This window comes from Myotis myotis, unplaced genomic scaffold (genome assembly GCF_014108235.1).
Source record: "Myotis myotis isolate mMyoMyo1 unplaced genomic scaffold, mMyoMyo1.p scaffold_m19_p_15, whole genome shotgun sequence".
Classification (NCBI taxonomy): domain Eukaryota; kingdom Metazoa; phylum Chordata; class Mammalia; order Chiroptera; family Vespertilionidae; genus Myotis; species Myotis myotis.
Genome location: NW_023416319.1, coordinates 49,277,678 through 49,299,453, shown reverse-complemented (window position 1 = coordinate 49,299,453; position 21,776 = coordinate 49,277,678). Strand labels below are relative to the sequence as shown.

General features: G+C 40.7%; 1 protein-coding gene across 1 annotated transcript; it reads left to right on the top strand.

The window, feature by feature from the left end:
* The first annotated feature begins 695 nt into the window (after positions 1 to 695).
* DYDC1 (DPY30 domain containing 1) lies at positions 696 to 18,938 on the top strand. The gene is made up of 6 exons (XM_036337179.1): positions 696 to 842; positions 1,338 to 1,439; positions 9,590 to 9,679; positions 17,829 to 17,885; positions 18,346 to 18,465; positions 18,909 to 18,938. The coding sequence occupies exons 1-6, from the start codon at positions 696 to 698 to the stop codon at positions 18,936 to 18,938; spliced, it is 546 nt and encodes a 181-aa protein (XP_036193072.1).
* Positions 18,939 to 21,776: the final 2,838 nt, after the last annotated feature.

The following is a 21,776-nucleotide window of genomic DNA, read 5'->3' as shown; positions in this document are numbered from 1 at the left end:
CGGCAGGGTGTTCAGTGTAGCTAGAGCCCAGGGTATGTGGGAGCAGAAGAGTTGTCTGGAGATGAGCTTCGAAGGTGTCAGGAGCCTCATATAGTATTCTTTGAAAGTTTAATTTTTTTATTCTTTGGCGATTCAAGAAATCTTTTTTTTTTTTTGGAGGTGGACTGTTGTGATGTTCTCTAAAAATGATTCCCATGGCTTGGGAGGAGCATCTTAGTACAGACATTAGGGTGACGACTCTGGAATCAGGAGTTGGGTATGAATCCCTCCTCTCCCATGTACCACCTGTGTGATCCTAGACTCTTCACTTAGGGTTTTTGTGCCTGGGATTCCTCATCTGAAAAATGACATCCATTTTTCAGGTATGTTGTGAGGATTAGGTGAGACATACATTGCTTGGCATAGAGTCCTCTCACAATCAATACTGACAGTATCCTTCTTCTGCTCTTGGACTTGAGGGCTCTTCGGGATTTTAAAACTATTTTAGTTGTAGTGACTTCTGTGGAGACTTTTTTGGGAAACCATTAGAAGGTTCCAGGGGCCAGCTTGCTTGTGCCATCATGAGGTGAGGTGCCCATGACTGCTGACAGAATGGAAGGTTTTGTTGGCCTCACTGGACTCTATTTTTATTGTGCCTTCATTGAAAATTTGACGGCATTAATGCAAAAACATCTTTTAGAAGTTCGGAGTTAGAAATGGAGTCGGCATATCTTCAGAAGCACCTTGGGAAATGTCTAACTCAAGGCCTTGCAGAAGTGGCAAAACATCGCCCAGTGGATCCGATAGAATACCTAGCATTGTGGATGTATAAGTATAAGGAAAATGCGACCATGGAGGAGCTGGTGAGTACGGACCTTCTTTTAGAAGTGTAGAAGAGCAAAATAATTGGTCCCATTTGTCTGCTTCCTAAAAAGTTTGTTATTATTGTTTCCTGTTATAAAAATAGTGTGTTTATCTCACAAAAACGTGGACAACATGAAAAAGTAGAAATTCCCAAAGAAGACCACTACTTATATTTTTAAGTATTTCTTCTAGTCTTTTTTCTAAACATTTGTCTGTAGATTATTGTACATAATGATGATCATATTCAATGTATAATTTTAACTCTGTGCTCGTTATTCAAATAAAACACATATTTTCCCAAATTATTAGACAGTTTTCAAGTAAAACACAGACCTTCCCACATTATTATACAGCTTTCCCAAATTATTAGACAGTGTTCAAGAGACTATACTTTACTTAATCCTTTCCCAACTGTTGGTGATTAAGTTGCTTTCCAAATTGTTTTTGCAAGTTGTGTTCATTAGTCATGGGATACTGTTTTTAAACAATGCTAGAGACAAAAGGAAGTGGCCGACCTGCAGCATGAAAGAGAAGTAGCCCGGCGGGAGCAGGAGCGGCTGGAGAGGCTCAAAGAGGAGGAGCTCATGTTTCAGCAGGTGAGACAAGTGGGAGAGTCCGAGGCCATGGAACTGGCCTTGTCAGCCTCGGGCGTGGTGCAACCCACATGCTGAAAGACTCCCCATCTCTGGTTACTTCCATATGGTTTTCTTATATCTTCATCTCTGTGCATGCGTTGTCTTTGCTGGAGAAGCAGCAGCGAGGCAGGAGGGAACCCAGAGAGCGGGCTCTCACGGTAGCCAAGAGGAGAGGGTCTCAGTGAGCCCTCTGTGCTCAACCACCTGTAGGCTGGTTGAGTGGGACAGGACCTCAAAGTGCTCACTCCAGGCCACTAGTGGGACTGTGGTGGGAGCAGTGTGGGTGGGGTGGGTATAGCAGAGGAGAGGGCGAGGATCAGTAATGCTTTCAAGCAGATTTTCAGGGAAGGACATTTTATTTTTCCCTTTTTCCTTTTCTTTTCTAAGGAACATAGTGGAAGAGGAGTGGCTGATATGAAATAGAGGGGATGATTTCTAGAATGAGCTCTCCATGAAGAGAAAAGGAAATTGAGCCTGGAGCATAGGTTAGGCAGGTAGAAGGGCACTTCTTTGATCCCTTGATTCAAGGAAAGAGGAGAGGATGGCGTAGGTACATGCGGGTGTATCGGTTTTGTGGCACAACGTTGCAAGCAGTTTCTGTGTGACTTTCTTCTTTATGAAGTAGGGACCATGATCATCTTTCAAGAATGAGGTGGTAAGGAAGGTGTGGGAGAGTGGTGAAGGTTTGAACTGGTGGCCTTGGAGACTGGCAGAGAAACTTTGCATTACTTGGTAGCGTCAAGTACCCTCGTATAGTTGGAGACCAAGCATTTATAGTTTCCATCTGATTTGACTTTGTGGGTAGGTGATTTTCTGCGTAGGCAGACCCTTTGACTGAAGCAGGTTGGGGTAGCAGGATTGGGGAACTGGAGATGCTGGTAAGAGAATAGTTGGAGGATGGGTCATGGAGTATTACCTAGACAGGGGAAAGTTCCAGAATGGCTTCTGACTAATTTAATTTATGGAGAGACTCAACTAAACTGAAGTCACCCCTATAGTTCTACCTTATAGTACTTAACTCTAGAGTCTTAACTCAGGTCTACGCACTTAAAAAGGGAAAGAAGTCAGTTATTTGGGTGTGTGGCTAAAAAGTTAAATATAGACATGGAAACTAGCTTTTTTTACCTAATCTCCCATTCTTCATAGTGGGTAGAACATTCGAGGCACCTTTGATGGCTATGGCTGCTGAAAATATTACCGTGTATGAGCCTCCATTTTTCAGTCCTTTGGCTTATTGTTGTGGGGAAGTTGCTAACTGTCGAGTTGGACATCAAACGACCATCCAAGCAGACACGCGTCTGCTGCAGTAGCTCCACGTGGAGTGAGGACCTGCCCTTCCTCTTAGCAGCTCCTATGGCTGCTGTCTGTTCCCCATCTATCAGAATAAGGAGAACTTCTCAGCAGTTCTTCCCCAAGACAAATTACACCATGAATAAGGAGATACTTAACTTTCATGGACTCATCTACTTCAGCTTACCTAGATAAAATTTGTTAATACTGGAAATCAAACATTTCTCAAGCTGTATTGTGTTGATCAGTATAAAGCAATCCGCATATAAAGCAATCCGCTGTGTATCAAACCCTAAGCATTATATTGAGAGTGAAAGATATAATGAAATCTGCAAAAGATTTCATGGTCAAAGAAGTGGACTGGTGGGCAGACACGGATGAAAGAAGGAGAAGGGACGCATGGAGAGACGGAGCAACAGAGAAAAGCTTAAGAGAGTGAGGCTGAGATGAAGAGAAGCAGGGAGGCCTCTCCATACCCCCGGAATCAAGTGAGCTGGGGTTCAGATCTCTGGTCACCTACCTGTTGATTGCAAGAGCAGGTGTTCTCATAGTAATAATACTGACTTGGAATTACTTGAAAAGTTAGGTGTGAACAGGCTAGTATTTGGATTGCTGTTTTCTACTAAAGAACTTATTTTGTAAGTAAAAGCTGTTTTTTGTTTGCTCTGTTTTGTCTGAATATCTTCCTAATGATTTTACTTCCTTTGTGTGAAGAAAGGAATTGGGTTTTGAAAATTTCCTGAGAATGTTCAGACACTGGTTGGTATTTAACAACTGCACTTTGCATTATCATTGAGAGTTTAGTCATTTCACTTCCTCTACCAATGTCTGAATGTTGATTGAATGATATGTTCCTGCATCTCAGCTACTTATCTTAGTGGGGAGAATGTAGGAATGTGAAGACACTACTCTTAACAGCTCTTTGTGAATAGGTATTAATCACTGTTCATTATTTCTGTTTGTTAAAGTGTATTATTTTAAAAATGTAGTTTTAAAATGCTCAATAGGCTGACCTTATTAGGTAGCACTGGATCGATGGTGAGAATTTATTTTCTGGCTTAGAGGTTGACAAATTCTGCAAAGGTAGGTACTCTAGAGGCAAAATTGAAGATATTATGTAGGTAGTATGGTGTATTACATAGATATAGCAAGTGAGAAAACAAATTTCCACAAATGTTTTATTGATGAAATAAATAATAATATTTGAATAGAATTTTTTTGTAATATAAGCTTACTACTGAGAATAATTAAATTCTTTTTTTTTGTATTTAATATGTTTTATTAAAGTAAACAAAGAAAAGTCAGTAAAACTATATTAAGACACTAAAAAAATAACACTCCGTCTGGTTATTTTATTTGTAATCAAACTTAATTTGATTGCTTTTAATTCCCAAACTAGTACACTCATCTCTCATTATACAAGCATAATTAGTTCTCCTTTTTTGTTCAGAGGAAGTAAAAATACATAGAGCATTGATTTCTACTATATTTAATGTTAAAACCTAAGTTTTATTAAGTAATACTAAAGAATTAAGCTGGCAATAATAATTATTTGGATTTGTATACACACACACAAAATGCAAAAAAAAAAAAAATCCAAATTAGTTGAGTTTGATGATACTTTTTTTTTAATATATTTTTTATTGATTAAGATATTACATATGTGTCCTTGTCCCCACGTTACCCTCTACCCCCCACCCCCCCCCGCTCATGCCCTCACCCCCCCGTTGTCCATGTCCATTGATTAGGCCTATATGCTTGCATATAAGTCCTTTGGTTGATCTTTCCCCCTTACCCCCACCCTCCCCTACCTTCCCTCCAAGTCCCGACAGTCCAATCAATGCCTCTCCTTCTCTGGATCAGTCCTTGTTCATCAGTTTATGTTGTTCATTATATTCCACAAATGAGTGAGATCATGTGGTATTTATCCACTCTCCAGTTCCATCCATGCTGTGGCAAATGGTAAGAGTTCCCTTTTCTTCTTCCTCTTCTTAAAGAATACCTTTCAGCATTTCATATAATGCTGGTTTGGTGGTGGTGAACTCCTTTAGCTTTTTCTTATCCGTGAAGCTCTTTATCTGACCTTCTATTCTGAATGATAGCTTTGCTGGATAAAGTAATCTTGGTTGCAGGTTCTTGCTATTCATCACTTTGAATATTTCTTGCCACTCTCTTCTGGCCTGCATGGTTTTTGTTGAGAAATCAGCTGACAGTCGTATGGGTACTCCCTTGTAGGTAACTGACTGTCTTTCTCTTGCTGCTTTTAAGATTCTCTCTTTATCTTTTGCTCTTGGCATTTTAATTATGATGTGTCTTGGTGTGGTCCTCTTTGGATTCCTTTTGTTTGGGGTTCTCTGCGCTTCCTGGACTTGTAAGTCCATTTCTTTCACCAGGTAGGGGAAGTTTTCTGTCATTATTTCTTCAAAAAGGTTTTCAATATCTTGCCCTCTCTCTCCTTCTGGTACCCCTATAATTCTGATGTTGGTACGCTTGAAGTTGTCCCAGAGGTTCCTTACACTATCTTCATATTTTTGGAATCTCTTTTCTTTTTTCTTTTTCGGTTGGGTATTTTTTGTTTCTTTGTATTTCAAATCTTTGACTTGATTCTTGGGATCCTCTTGTCTACTGCTGGATCTCTGTAAATTATTCTTTATTTCAGTCAGTGTATGCTTAATTTCTAGTTGGTCCTTTTTCATGTCCTCCATGGTCTCACTATACTTATTGAGGGATTCATTAAATTTATCGGCGGTTTCCATAAAATTCTTGAAAAACCTTATAAACGTGGCCTTGAACTCTATATCCAATCGTTTGCTTTCCTCCATTTCTGCCATTTGTGACCTGTTTCTTTGTCTCCACATTTTGGCAGCTTCCCTGTGTTGATAGAGTGGCCCTGCGCGCCAGGTGTCCTGTAGGGCCCAGTAGCTCAGCCTCCCCAGTTACCTGGGGTGGACACTCTTGGTGCCTTGGTTGTTGTAGGATCACTGGGAGGAATTGACCTCCAGGCCAATTGGCTGTGAGAATCAGCTGTGTCTAAAGTGGGAGAACTTCTGTGCTGAAGACACCCTTCTGGGGCAAGACTTGCTTCAGTGGGGCTTTGGTGCTCACTGAGTCTGCTCCCTGAGTGTGTCCCTTATGGATCTGAGGAGTTGCAGTCTGGATGGTCCCCCTCTGACCACTGGGTACAGTGGCTCCTGGATCTAAGGAGGTGCTAATTCAGCCTCTGCCTGAGGCCACACAGCAGGAGCCACGAAGAGGCTCAGCTGTGAAGCAATGCAAGCCGCTGCGGGGCTTTGGGCCTTCTCTTGGAAGTTCCGGGTCTGCCTGGCTCGGCTGCAGTTAGGTACATTTACATGCAAAAGCCTCTGCCACAGCCTGGGTGGGGCGGGGTCTCAGGGAATCAAAGGGCGGATCAAGGAGCTATGGCTGATTCTCCGCCCGGAGTCTCGGGTCTCAGTGACCCGCTAATTGCTGCAAGCACCTCTGAGGGAAAGCCGCCTTCAAGTTCACCCGCTGCCGGACAGACCAGCTTCTCCCCGTATGAGTCCTGGGTCCCCAGAGACTTCCCGGAACCGGAGTTCAGAGCAGTCGGGAGCTTGTGATTCAAAAAGACAGCCGCGTCCTCAGGTGCCACCCCCTTTACTCGCGCGCGCGCGAGCCGGCCGTACCTCTGCACTTGTACCTCTGCACTTCACCTCTGCAGCTCCTCTGGCTCTCAGCGTGCTTTTCTTTCCTTCTAGTTGTAGAATTTACACTCAGCCAGCCTTCCTGTTGTTCTGGATGATGTTTGCTCTGTCCTTTGCGGTAATTTTCAATTGTTGTGTGAGGCGGCAATTTCCCGGTGTTTACCTATGCCGCCATCTTAGTTTCTCTCTAATTAAATTCTTTTGATAAAGATAACATTTCATTTAGTTGGAGTTCAAAGTTAATGTTTTTTATCATCAAAGTTGATTGAAAATGTTTATCTGTTAGTGCTGATCTGAAATTAGATTTTATGTATGTATCTTTGAAAGTATCTTTTCACACATAGGTCCTGCCAAATATTGATATCAATACATGTACATATAATTTTGAGCATATTCATCTCTTGGAAGGCATTTGTAGAATTCTCTTGATATTTGCTTTTTAGCATCTCATTGTCTTGTAGATTAGTCACTTCCATTTGAAGGTAAGAGCTTCTCATTACACAATTAAATGGGTTTTGAAATATGAAAATTTCCTTTTTATTTATATCCTGGCCTAACAACACTCTGGAACAATAGTTCGTGCTTGGAAAATACATCAGCTGCACCTTTGTGTGGGAATGGAGGCCTAGTTCCTTGTTTTGCTGGTTTTGTTTTGGGCAACACTGGCAGTATATAAAGCAGCTAGCCATTGGGAGTCACACATTAATTGTTAAAGTGATTTTTCTGCAATGGAAGTTTTACATATAAGTACCGTTTTGCCTTAAAATTTAAGTTGAATTGATTAAAAAACATTATTAAGTTTGCAGCAAAAAGCTAATGGCCAGAGCCATTTAATTTTTGATAATTGTGGTTAAGAATGGTTCTTCTCATTCAGAAAAAGTTCCATCTTGGAACTTTTATAGTAAAAATTTATGGTAAAGCATTCCCACTGTTAATCCAGGAAACTGGTGTGGTAGGGTGAGTCAAGATTTATTCAGCTCCTGTTTCTGACAAAAATATGTACAGGACTGATGATGATGTTCATAAGAGTGAATGTAGACACTGTTGACATTACTGGCTCCACATGCATGATAGATTCAAGTATTTCCTGCATAGTAGCTGAATACAATGAATTCTCACAGGCTTTAAACACTATTTTCACAAGCTTTGTAAAGTTGTCCAACTGAGCCTTTTTCTGTTCCACGGTTCCACACGTATTTTTATCATCATTTGTTGTGACACATCTTAGCAGACTTCACTTCTGGTTGTACTGAATTAATGCTTCTCAACTTCTATGAAAAAAATTATGGCTTGTAGTTGTCCCATGGAGACTATTCGCAGCGGCTGATTTTCCCGTCTCTTTAAACTCAGCACTGACCCCTTGAATAAGCAACGGCCGAGCAGCGGTGGGAGCATTTGTTTACTCATCAAGAGCTAGGGACAGCCACTCAGAATCATGGTGTTTAATTGACTATTTGTTTTTAAGGATATAACTTTTTTTTATTATTATTGCTTAAAGTATTACAAAGAGTATTACATATGTCTCCTTCCCCCCCCCCTCCCCGCCCTTGACAATCCCCTGGCCTCCCCTACCCCCCAGTGTCTTATGTCCATTGGTTATGCTTGTATGCATGCATACAAGTCAGTCAATAGTCAGACTGTTAATTGACTGTTGATGCTGCTCCCAATGTCACCAGCTCTGTGAGCAACTGTCCTCGCCCAAAGGCTAACCATGTTAAGTAAGCTTGTTTTTCCGGACACTGAAATCAAGCATGTTTTCATTAAATATCGCTTGGAAAATAGGTGTCTTTACTTGACTAGCAAATGAGCCACTTAGAAACTTACTTTTATTGTAGCCTCATTTTCATTTCTAATTTTGTAAAGAAATTCTGTTGTGATGAAATACTTGTCTTAACTTTTGAAATATTTCTGACCTTTGCTCTTGGGTGAGTTGATAATATTGTGATGCGTGCTTAACCTGGTAATATTGACACTTACTGTATTCTTTTAGTATAGTGTCCACTGCTTAAAAACACCACCCATCCCCTAGCTGGTTTGGTTCAGTGGATAGAGCGTCAGCCTGCAGACTGGAGAGTCCCGGGTTTGATTCCAGTCAAGGGTTGGGGGCTCGCTCTCCAGTGTGGTGCGTGCAGGAGGCAGGAGATCAACGATTCTCTCTCATCATTGAATGTTTCTATCTTTCTCTCTCCCGCTCCCTTCTCAAAAATCAATAAAAATGTACTTAAAAAACAACAAAACAAAAACAACATGATCCTTTGTCATTTAATTTGATAATTAAATAACCCATTCTCTACTGTGTCTTCAAAGGACAACATTCAAAATCCACTTCTTGTCTTTACATGATGGGTATACACTGATTAAAAATAAATATCGCAGTGAGACCATGGCCCTGCAAAACTGCTGAGGTATAATCAAGAGAGACCGTGAGCTGTGGTGTGTGAGCAGCGATGCAAAGTGATGAGAGCGCCACCTATGGTCTCCGTTGCTCAACTGTGCTGTTGTAGTGACCATGACAGTGTCTCAATCACACTTCATTTATAGACACTAAAATTGGAATTTCACATGATTTTTATTATTTTTATTTGATATTTTTCAACCGTTGAAAAATATACAAACCGTTCTTAGCTTTAGGGCTGTGCAAACACAGGAGTTGGGTCAGATTTGGCCCACACAATTTAGTTTGCTGACCCTATGCTAATGTGGCATATATGTTGAGTTGGAACCAAATATATTGTTGGTTATCAATGGTTTCAGATAGTATACTTAGGAGTTTCTCATCCACCTCTGCAACCAAGTTTTGGTTGTTTGAAGACCCATCCAGCTATGCTTAAGATTTCGTCTGAAAAAATTACTGCAATCTCATTTGTTGCTTCAAGAAGAACAGAGAAAATGACTTGGTTTTGTACATATTGTGTTTCTCTAAATTAGCAGTGAAGGAAGATTCCTTTTTATTTTATATTTCAGGAAATATTTGTAAAAGCCAAAGTATTAACAGTGGCTGTGATCATTTATTTTTGTAAGTTTTTGAAATTTAGGTGGGTATAAACTTAATTATCCTGGGACATTTCAGAGTGATAGTGTTAATCCCTGCAATTGATCTGACTCTAACATGGCTTACTTTTTTTTCTGAATATTCAGCAACAGCTGGCCTTACAGCTGGAGTTAGAAATGCAAGAGAAGGAGAGGCAGAGAATAGAACAACAGAGAGCTCAAGAACAATTAGAGAAGGTAATTTGAAGTTTTATAATTGTCTGTTTTATTTAAAACCTCTTAGAATCCTCAAGCTGTTCTTTCTCAATGCTATATCATGGGATTCATAGTCTAAAGACCTCCCACACAGCTGTGTGACTTAAGCAAATCTTAGAACCCTCTTAATCTCAGTTTACCTTTTGGAAAAATAGAGATAACAGTATATTATTTTTAGCAATATCTTACTGGATCATTTTAAGATCAAATAAGATTGTGTGTGCAAAACTGCTTTGTGAGCTGTTTTATAATAGTGATATTAATAATATTGTAATAGTGATATAAGAGTTGGTTGTTCCTAATTATAGTGGTTGATGTTGAAGGTCAAGCTCTTTGTAATATCAAGAATATACTAATCTCTGACATAGTAATGCATCTCTTTTCTTTATGTTAGATGTATTATCAATAATAATTTACATTTAAATGTTATTACTATGGATTTTTTCATGTCTTTTAGTAAATAAACTATGCAGTAGCTTAAATAAAAAAGTTCATCTCTAGTTACTGTGTTCGTATAAAATGTTAAGCCTCTGGTTTGGCCAGTGTTCTCTGGTATCCCCAAAGTATGTGTTATAGAGACTAAACTTCTGAGGGACCGAATTACACTTTTTAACTGGATATTTCATATTGTATGTGTATAGCTCATATCTGTTATGTAAATGTTACTCTTCTATTCCATAATAATAATAATAATAAACAGAAGCAGGTTTTATAGAATATCTATATTAGCAGCTTAGATGAGAGCATCATTACTTAAAACAAGTTTTAAAAAGTTGGACGATGGCCCTGACCGGTTTGGCTCAGTGGATAGAGCATCGGCCTGCGGACTGAAGGGTCCCAGGTTCAATTCCAGTCAAGGGCATGTACCTTGGTTGCAGGATCAATGTTTCTCTCTCATTGGTGTTCCTAACTCTCTGTCCCTCTCCCTTCCTCTCTGTAAAAAAATCAATAAAATATATATTTTAAAAAAAAAAGTTGGACGATGAATTGAATATAAAAAAGATGAATTTTACTGGGGATGTGCCTGCAACCAAGGTACACACCCTTGACCGGAATCGAACCCGGGACCCTTCAGTCCGCAGGCCGACGCTCTATCCACTGAGCCACACAGGTCAGGGCTAAAAAGATGAGTTTTATTTTATTTATTTATTTATTTATTTATTTATTTATTTATTTTTTATTGCTTAAAGTATTACAAAGAGTATTACATATGTCTCCTTTTTTCCCCCCCTACCCTTGACAATCCCCTGGCCTCCCCTACCCCCCAGTGTCTTATGTCCATTGGTTATGCTTATATGCATGCATACAAGTCCTTTGGTTGATCTCTTACCCGCCCCCCTCCTCCTCTCCCACCCTCCCCGGCCTTCCTGCTGTAGTTTGACAGTCTGTTCGAGGCAGCTCTGCCTCTGTATCTATTTTTGTTCATAAGTTTATAATGGTCTTTATTATCCAGAAATGAGTGAGATCATGTGGTATTTTTCCTTCATTGACTGGCTTATTTCACTTAGCATAATGCTCTCCAGTTCCATCCATGCTGTTGCAAATGGTAAGAGTTCCTTCTTTTTTACAGCAGCATAGTATTTCATCGTGTAGATGTACCACAGTTTTCTAATCCATTCATCTACAGATGGGCACTTAGGCTGTTTCCAAATCTTAGCTATGGTGAATTGTGCTGCTATGGACATAGGGGTGCATATGTCCTTTCTGATTGGTGTTTCTGGTTTCCTGGGATATATTCCTAGAAGTGGGATCACAGGGTCAAATGGGAGTTCCATTTTCAATTTTTTAAGGAAACTCCATACTGTCTTCCATATGCACCAGTCTGCATTCCCACCAGCAGTGCACAAGTGTTCCTTTTTCTCCACATCCTCTCCAGCACTTGTCGTTTGTTGATTTGTTGATGATAGCCAGTCTGACAGGTGTGAGATGGTACCTCATTGTTGTTTTGATTTGCATCTCTCGGATGATTAGTGACTTTGAGCATGTTTTCATATGTCTCTTGGATTTCTGAATGTCCTCTTTTGAAAGGTGTCTATTTAGGTCCTTTGCCCATTTTTTTATTGGATTGTTTATCTTCCTTTTGTTAAGTTGTATGAGTTCCCTATAAATTTTGAAGATTAGGCCCTTATCAGATATGACATTGGCAAATATGTTTTCCCACACAGTGGGTATTCTTGTTGTTTTGTTGATGGTTTCTTTTGCTGTGCAGAAGCTTTTTATTTTGATGTAGTCCCATTTGTTTATTTTCTCTTTAGTTTCCAATGCCCTAGGAGCTGTATCGGTGAAGAAATTGCTTCGGCATATGTCTGAGATTTTGTTGCCTTTGGATTCTTCTAGTATTTGTATGGTTTCTTGTCGTATATTTAAGTCCTTTATCCATTTTGAGTTTATTTTTGTGTATGGTGTAAGTTGGTGATCTAGTTTCATTTTCTTGCACCATTTATTGAAGAGACTATCGTGACTCTATTGTATGTTCTTGCCTCCTTTGTCAAATATTAATTGAGCGTATTGGTTGGGGCTGATTTCTGGGCTCTCTATTCTATTTAATTGATCTATATGTCTGTTCTTGTGCCAGTACCAGGCAGTTTTGAGAACAGTGGCTTTGTAATACAGCTTGATATCTGGTATTGAGATCCCACCTACTTTGTTCTTTCTCAGGATCGCTGCAGCTATTCGGGGTCATTTTTTATTCCAGATGAATTTTTGGAGAGTACGTTCTAGGTCTGTGAAATATGCCATTGGTATTTTAATGGGAAGTGCGTTGAATTTATAGATTGCTTTGGGTAGTATGGACATTTTAATGATGTTGAGTCTACCAATTCAAGAACATGGTATGTTCTTCCATCTGTTTATGTCTTCCTCTATCTCTTTTTTCAATGTCCTGTAGTTTTCTGAGAAGAGGTCTTTTACCTCTTTAGTTAAGTTTATTCCTAGGGAGCTTAATTTTTTTGGTGCGATGGTAAATGGGATTGCTTAAAAAGATGAGTTTTAAAAAGGGTAAATCAAAGCCTTATACATAATTTTAAAATATATAAATGCTGATGCTTAGTCTAAGTATAATAGGGCACACTGATATGCATGCACACATACACATATGTCCCAGACTGGGCCATGGATCAAACCTACAACCCAAGTATGTGACCTTGACCAAGAATTGAGTCTGCACTCTAACCACTTAACAACACTGGCCAGGACTTAACTTTTATTTTAGTTAAATGCACCTTTTAAAATTCATGTTTTGTGGGTTTTGTCTTTTAATATATTAATGAAACATTATCAATTCTTACAACATATTCAACCTGATTGTCTTTTAAAATTACTTTCATGTTTTTAATTTAGATTTTTCAAAGTAGTTTTCTTCAAGTAAAGTCCATAATCAAACTGAAAATTTAAAAGTCAGGTAAAGCATAATTTTACCAATCAAAACATCAACAGAAAAAAATTTAAATGAGGGTAGTTTAAGGGACAGCATCAAGTATAACAGCATTTGTATCGTAGGGGACCAGAAGCAGAAGAGAGAGAGCAAGGGATTGAAAACCCATTTGAAAAAATAAGGACTAAAAACTTTCCTAACTTGGCAAAGGGAATCCTATATAATAAAAGGGTAATATGCAAATTGACCCTAACAGCAGAACCACTGGGAATGACTGGTCACTATGACACACACTGACCATCAGGGGGCAGACATTCAATGCAGGAGCTGCCCCCTGGTGGTCAGTGTGCTTCCACAGGGGGAGCTCTGCTCAGCCACAAGCCAGGCTGATGGCTGCCAGCACAGTGGTGGTGGTGGGAGCCTCTCCCGCCTCCTCAGCAGCACTAAGGATGTCTGACTTCAGCTTAGGCCTGCTCCCCGCTGGCAATTGGACATCCCCCGGGGGCTCCCGGGCTGCCAAAGGGATGTCTGACTGCCAGCTTTGGCCCAATCCCCCGAGGAGCAGGCCAAATAAGCAGGTGGTCTTACCTTGAGAGGTCCCAGACTGTGAGAGGGCACAGGCCGGACTGAGGGACCCCACTGAGTGCACAAATTTTTGTGTACCGGGCCTCTAGTAGACATATAAGCCCAGGAAGCACAGAGTCCCAAACAAGATGAACCAAAAGAGGCCCACACCAGGACACATCATAATGAAAATGCCAAAGGTTTAAGACAAAGAGAGAATCTTAAAAGCTGCAAGAGAAAAGCAGTTAGTTACCTATAAGGCAGTTAGTTGCCATAAGATGGTCAGCTGATTTCTCAACAGAAACTTTGTAGGCCGGAAGGGATTGGCAGGAAATACTCAAAGTGATGAAAAGCAAGAACCTAAACCAGTGATGGCGAACCTTTTGAGCTCGGAGTGTCAGCATTTTGAAAAACCCTAACTTAACTCTGGTGCCGTGTCACATATAGAAATTTTTTGATATTTGCAACCATAGTAAAACAAAGATTTATATTTTTGATATTTATTTTATATATTTAAATGCCAATTAACAAAGAAAAATCAACCAAAAAATGAGTTTGCGTGTCACCTCTGACACGCGTGTCATAGGTTCGCCATCACCAACCTAAACCAAGGTTACTCTCCTCAGCAGGGCTGTTATTTACTAGTACAGTTACATTGAATAATAAAAACAATTCTAGTTCATAACTTGTACATTGATGATGTTGCTGAAATGATATCTTAAGTGCTAAATATGAACCTATTGCTTAACTCATCTCCACCATTGCTAATGTTTTTGGCCTTTTAATTTGATGATTAAATACTTTTTTCAGCCTGGCCAACATGGCTCAGGGGTTGAGTGTCAAATCTATGAACCAGGAGATCATGGTTCCCTTCCCTGTCAGGGCACATGTCCGGGTTGCAGCATTTCCAGTAGGAGGTGTGCAGGAGGTAGCCAATCAATGATTCTCTCTCATCGTCGATATTTCTCTCTCTCTCTCTCTCTCTCTCTCTCTCTCTCTCTCTCTCTCTCTCTCTCTCTCTCTCTCTCTCTCTCTCTCTTCTTTCTTCTCTGAAATCAATAAAATCTATATTTAAAAAAAAACAATTTAAAAAACAATTTTTTCCCCCCAAGGAGCCCAGAGAAGGGCTTTTGAATCAGAGGACTCTGAAGTATAAGTTAGTGCGAGAGAAGTTATCAGGTGGGAGGTGTGCAGTGAAACTAAGCTAATGGTGGTTGGCAGGTGCAATTTTGTAATTGCAGAAATGCTCCCCTCCTCCAAAATGTGTCCCATGTGGCCACACTAGCTGGAGTGGCATCAGCTAGATTTTCATTTGAATTAACACTGGCCAGTGTGGCTTAGTTGCTTGGGCATCGCCCAGTGCACTGAAAGGCTGCTGGTTCGATTCCCAGTCAGGGCACATTCATGGGTTGAGGACTTGATCCCTGCTAGAGTGTATGCAGGAGGCAGCCGATTGATGTTCTTCTCATATCGATGTTTTTCTCTCTCTCCCTCTTACTTCCTCTCTCTCTAAAAATCAATAAAAAACCTTTAAAAACACACAAAAGAATTAAAAAAAAATATCAAGAAGACAGTGATCAAAATGATCAGAGAATTGAAAATATTTTTATCAAGATGCTATTGTCAAGCAATGGTCATTTGCAGCAATTCAATACCAACAAGAATCCCCAATTTGGGTTGCAGTGAAAAAGGGAAGTTTATTTAGTGCAAAACAGCTCAACTGTGATTCCTCACGGATGTGAAAACAACACAGCTCTAGAGCAGGTGTGGGGCCAGCCCCTCTTCAGTAGACAGCTGTGCATCCTCTGCCTCACCCTGCTCTGGCTTACACCTTTCAGTGTTTCAGCTCAGCCACAGAGGTGCATGGGTGGAAAGGCTTTCCCAGACATAGGGGAGCTGGCTTGTACAGACAGAAGTCCCCGCTCCTGGTCCCTGATTGGACCGTCCTCGTGCAAATGAGGACTCCAAATCCTGATAGTTTGATTGGTCCAAAAGGCACTGTCCTGATTGGTTAGGCTAAAGTTTCTCTGATTGGTTGGGACTGCACTGCTCCATGGCATAGGGAAAGCCTTAGTCCTATTGGTTGAAATAAAATTCCAGGAAATTCTTATAAGGACTGGCTCAGATGGCAGGAACACAGTGCAGGGAGGCAGCTGAGTGCAGAGGCACACAGTTCAGCATGAGCTTTTCCATGAAGTGCAGTTTGCAAGAGAGGCCCAGGAATGGCTTCTAGGCTCTGTTTTTAAAAATTTGAGCCCAGTTAGCCACCAGAAGCCCTTCTTACTAGGTGTCTTTTTTCTCAGGGTTCACACTGTATTTGACTTATTGAAAGTCTATGATTTACAGGAGGGTTTCCAATCTGTTTTGTGGCTCCACAAGGGCTACTCTCATTATTTAGTATCTGCGGGCATCATCAGACCCGGTGACCAGGGCCACAATAACTTCAATAATCCATATTTCTACTGCTTATCACCCCTCCCCTCTCTCATGCGAAGCACCCCTGCCTTACCCATTGCTTGGAGATGAGTCCTTTTGTCTTTTCACCCTGGCCTTCTGGTGGCTGCAGAGATACAACTTAAACTGTCATTTGCAAAAGGACATTTATTGGAAGGATCCTGGGTTGAAGAAAGGGTTTTGCAACTGAACTATGAGGGGCTCTGGTACTGTTGGGCCTTCCAGACCCTTGGTAGCCCGAGAGTCACATGCTACCTGGGTTCTCACTTCTGCTGTCCTCTGGCCTTCGGCTTCAGGCTCTCTCACTGGCCTGGTTTGCTGCGCATTGGGGAGGCACCTGGTCCATAAAGGCTCTCAGGCCTCATTATGTTGTAGCTCCTACCCTCTTAGAATAGTGGATTCCTTTTTTGGTTTCAGTTAAGAAAAGCATCTTGGGGAAGGAGTCTGACTGGCTTGATTTGTGTCAAGTATTCATCCTCTGGCTGGGGCAAGGTCCTATGAGAACATGGACTTTCCCACTACAGCCAGGTGGTGGGCTAAGGTGTTACAGGAGGATGGAATGGCCTTAAGAAATGTACCAGATGTGTCCCCTATAATTGCGGGTCATGAGATTGCTGATCTTTGAACAGCCAAGATGAATCAGCTCAGGATCAGCTGGCTTAGAATACAGAGGCCATCGCTAGGCCTGGTTGGTTAGAAGCAGGCCGCCCATGTGTTCAGAGTGCTACAGAGGGCATTGCTCGGGCTGTAAGAGGATGCTCACCTTGGATAGTGACTTGGGCCACATTAATTCCTTCAGAAATATTCACCTCTTTCTTACTATGTGTACAATTCTACTCAATGGCAAGTTCTCTCTAAAATCTCCTCTTCTAAGAGCTTATTGCACTTTTTTGTCACTTTTTATATCTGCTAATGATCTGGCTTCAGGCTTAATGTTCAGCCCATTTCATTTTTAAAAAAATTATATTTACCCCAAGAAACCAGAAACACTAATCAGAAAGGATATATGCACCCCTATGTTCATAGCAGCACAATTCACCATAGCTAAGATTTGGAAACAGCCTAAGTGCCCATCAGCAGATGAGTGGATTAGAAAACTGTGGTACATCTACACAATGGAATACTATGCTGCGGTAAGAACGAAGGAACTCTTGCCTTTTGCAACAGCATGGATGGAACTGGAGAGCATTATGCTAAGTGAAATAAGCCAGTCAGAGAAAGATAAATACCACATGATCTCACTCATTTGTGGATTATAGAGAACACATAGACTGATGAACAGGGACAGATCCAAAGACAGAGAAACAGCAGTCAGACTATCAATCCCCAGAGGGAAAGTAGGGGAGGGAGGGGGTAAGGGGAAGAGATCAACCAAAGGACTTGTATGCATGCATATAAGCCAAACCAATGGACATGGACAACAGGGGGATGAGAACATGGGGGGGGGGGGTTAATGGGGGGGATAAGGACACATTTGTAATACCTTAACTAATAAAGAATTTAAAAAAATTATATTTAATTTTAAACAAAACATGGTCATCTTCTATTAGTATAGAGTATTGAATGAACCTGATTGGCAGTTTTGTATTAATTGTGTTCAAAACATTTCTTTAAGAGTGATACCCTTTTCACTGTTAAATTGATCATAGCATTTTGTAAAAGTAAAAATTCTTGAAGAGTAAACATGTAATCAATATGAAAAGCGTATTCAAAGTATTTTTCTTTTTTTATGTGTTATAGGAGATGAGAATGAATATGGAAAATCTAGCTAAGGGTGAAGGTGGTTCACTTTCAGAGGTGAGAAAAAAAGTTATTCTATGTTCTGTGAAATAAACGAATATCCTGGAATTTAAAGCTTAATTTTGATGCATTAGTAGCTAAATGTTTAATAAGGAGATTATCAAAATTGATAGGCCAGATATAAATTCTAGTAATAACAAGCCACAGATATGGTGTGCTTAAATTTTATAGCAAAAATCTCAAAGTGGATAAAAATTGGACATTCAGTTTGTGTTTTTAAAAACCAGAATAATGTGAGATATTGACCCTGTGATTACTTACAGTGGCATATTTGAAATTTCTGAATATATTTCTATGCAAGTTTAGCATCTATTCCTAGAATTTTCTTGTCATTAACAGATCTTGGTTCATTTCATTAATTGAAAATGCTGAATTTTGATGGTGTAATTCAGAAGTTTCTGCCCAGATGTATTCATTTTGAAACCCTTTAAAAGTAAAAATGCGTTTTTGGTTGCAGGAGGCGGCCGCAACAGCAGCAGCAGAAGCAGCAGCCAAGACGCTGGCGGAGATCAGTGACCGCTATGGGGCACCTAACTTGAGCCGAGTGGAAGAACTTGATGAGCCCGTACTATCGGATGTAAGTATCCTTATGGGAGGGTTTGGTGAAAGCCACATTTTTTCACTGTGGGAAGCCTTGTGCATATGAGACCAGGATTGGCTGGCAAATCGGTCTTTTGCTCCATAGAAAGAAAACCAGTTCCCTAATAGGGTGCTGACTGTACCCCTACTTGGCCCTCTGCCCTTTTGTGAACGCATGCAGCTGGCCACCAGGCGAGGGTGGGCACGCGTCTGGCTCCTTCCAGAGGTGTCAGCCCTGACAGGGCAGTAGCTGGAAGCTTGTGCTGAGGTATTAGTGTGCCCCCTGTGCACCGTTATGTTGAATTTGGATTTTATTTGAAATTATGAAAAAGCTTCATTTATATAGTCACATGGAAATTTCCTGAACTCCATTTTCTTTGACTCATACAGTTTTGCTGCTCTACTTGTATTAAAGCATTTTTTTTTTAATTTTGCTTTTAGGTTGCCTTAAACATTGATCAAGATTTGTAGGATCAACCAAGCTAAGAGTAATAAATTTTTCTGCTTGTTTCAACTTTCAAAATACGAAGTATCCAACTGTAGTTTTTGCTTTCAAACTTGAACTCTCCTCTCCCCCAAAGACAGCTTTATAAGTGGTGGTCTTAAAATACTGCTTTGGAGCCGCTATGCAACTGGTCATTCATATGATTCCATTGAGAGAACAGGATAAATTCCCCAAACAACCAAAAGGGGCAAATGAGAGAGAAACTGAAAGAATGTGAGGCGGAGATTGCCCGCGAGGAAAGTCATCGTGAATAGAGGAAGGGGCTGCCCTGTGTGGGGCTCTGGAAGATCCAGCAGGTTTTGGGGTGGCATTGCCTCCTGCGAGCGAACTGCAAAGATTCCCCCAGTTCGCTCGCTCAGAAGTGATGCTTCGTAGTACCACTGACTCCAGGATCAATGGTGGGGCTGGGATGGGCAAGGACACAGAGAAGCATCATTTCTTCTGCAACAACCAGTGGGCGACTGCTCCGGATACAGGCCATGCGGGTGCCTCCTGGACGGGAGGGTGGCCTGTGGACCCTCCCTGCACTCCTGGCCCCTTGGGAACTTCCGGTCTAGGCTTGAACTTTAGGGAGAACTTTACTTCCTGTATAGAAATCTCCCAGGTCTGCAGTCTGTGTCTTTTCTGTCCCTTAAGAAAGGGTGTAGACATGGAGACAAATGCCAGGATGAGGCTCCTTTTTTTCTTTCGGGTTAAAGTCTAACCATCTTAAAGCTTCTAAGGAGGTAGACGCGTGGGAGTTCACGTACATTGCTGTCAGGGCTACGAATCGGTAAAACCATTTAGGAAAGGAGTTAGGTATTACCTAGAAACATTGATCATGAACACATTTGGCAGTGGACAATCTGGAGAAACGCTTACATGTGTGCACGGAAAGACACCTCGGACATATTCATAGGAGCATTGTTCCTAAGGGCCAGCACCTAAGAGCCAGCATCTAAGCCTTTATTAACAGAAGTGTGCATAATTAAACGGTGCTACACTCATACCAGCAGCAGTATCATGACTGAACCTCAAAGAGAGAAAGCTGAATGGGAAAAAATAGTTACTATATTACTCTATTTATAAAAAGTGAAGCCATAACCGGTTTGGCTCAGTGGATAGAGCGTCGGCCTGCTGACTGAAAGGTCCCAGGTTCGATTCCGGTCAAGGGCATGTACCTTGGTTGAGGGCACATCTCCAGTGGGAGGTGTGCGGGAGGCAGCTGATCGATGTTTCTCTCTCATCGATGTTTCTAGCTCACTATCTCTCTCCCTTCCTCTCTGTAAAAAATCAATAAAATATATATAAAAAAAGTTTAAAAAGATGGGAAAGCTAAATATTTTGCCCGGGGATACATTTATGTGCTCAAAGAATCATTAACACAAAATTCAGAATAATGGTTCCCTCTAGGGTGAGGGGATACATAATGAGTGTGGAGCTACTAATAATATTTTATTTCTCAGGCTAGGGAGTAAAAACAGAGGTAACAATTTTATTATTCTTTAATTCCCATGATTTTTTGTTTGTCTGAAAAAAAGATCTTGAGAATAAAGAAAGCATCATCTTAATTTTAAGGAAATTAATGTACTCATCCTGCAAGACTAATGGGAGATTTATTCTTGGTCGTTACAAGGGTTCTCCAATGTGAGAATTATAAAACTATTTGCTTTTCCCTAACTTGAGGGTTATGCAAAGATCCTGAGGTTCTACATGAGCCAGCCCAATAGGAAGACCCCTCTGGTCACCACCCACTGTCCAGACTGATCCACTGCAGTGGAAATTCACTCCATGGACATTGATTGTGTACCTGGTACACGCCAAGAACTAGACTAGCTTCTCAGGGGAACTTATGTACAAAGCATGGTTTCTACTCTCAAGTCACTGGCAGTTTAGTGGGGGATAGAAAGAAACCAATGGTGAGTGTGACACCTTCCATAGGTTGACATGGAAACTGTATGGATGTAAAGGACATAGGAAGAGCCTGGGATCTGGAGCAATGAGGGGGCCATATATGGCTTAGAAAGATCCTGCAGAGGCACAGGTCTGAGGCAGGGAGGGACACTGGCCAGCTGTACAGCAGGATGTACGGGAGAAGCTCAGAGCTGCTTGCTGCTGCTCTCACTGACCCAGAGAGGAGGGTGTGTGTGTCGGGGGGAGAGCGGGGCATTGTTTGGGGGGCTCTAGAACTGACAGTACATTTTCAGGAGACCAGTGGCTGAACCACATAATATACGTAAGAAAAAGCCCGTTCCAAAGTGTCATCCTCATGAAAAATATTCAAGTACAGACCACTGAAAACACAATAAAAACAAAAGCACAAGTTTTTAAATTTTGTGACAATTTAATTAAACCTAGAATTCAGATATTAATAATAATTGAGTCAAGGTTGTTTCTAATTGTGCATTACATTGTAACTATTTCTGCAACCACTAGATGTCACAAATATTCAGTTTTTAAAAGCCCTGCCTCTTGTAGATTGTAAGTGTTCTCACCACACACACAAAAGATAAAATAAATGATAACTATGTGAAGTGAATGTGTTAATTAGCTTGATTGTGGTGATAATTTCATAATGTATATGTGTACCAAACATCAAATAGTACATACAATTTTTATTTGTCAATTATACTTCAATAAAGCTGGGGTGGGGGAAGCTCTACCTCTTGAGGCTGTGGCTTTGAAAGATTTCCTTTTGTACAGAAATAAGGTTTTCTAGCATTCACAACTATAATGAGTATACTACTTTAAATTTTTTAATTATGAAGTTCTCCAAATATGTGTAAGAGTATATGTTAATATAAGCAATATCTTTTACCCCAACC

Coding starts and splice junctions, on each gene's coding strand:
- DYDC1 (XM_036337179.1), top strand. CDS start 696: ATGGAGTCGGCATATCTTCAGAAGCACCTTGGGAAATGTCTAACTCAA. Junction 843..1,337: donor ATGCGACCATGGAGGAGCTG/GTGAGTACGGAC, acceptor AAACAATGCTAG/AGACAAAAGGAAGTGGCCGA. Junction 17,886..18,345: donor AAGGTGGTTCACTTTCAGAG/GTGAGAAAAAAA, acceptor TTTTGGTTGCAG/GAGGCGGCCGCAACAGCAGC.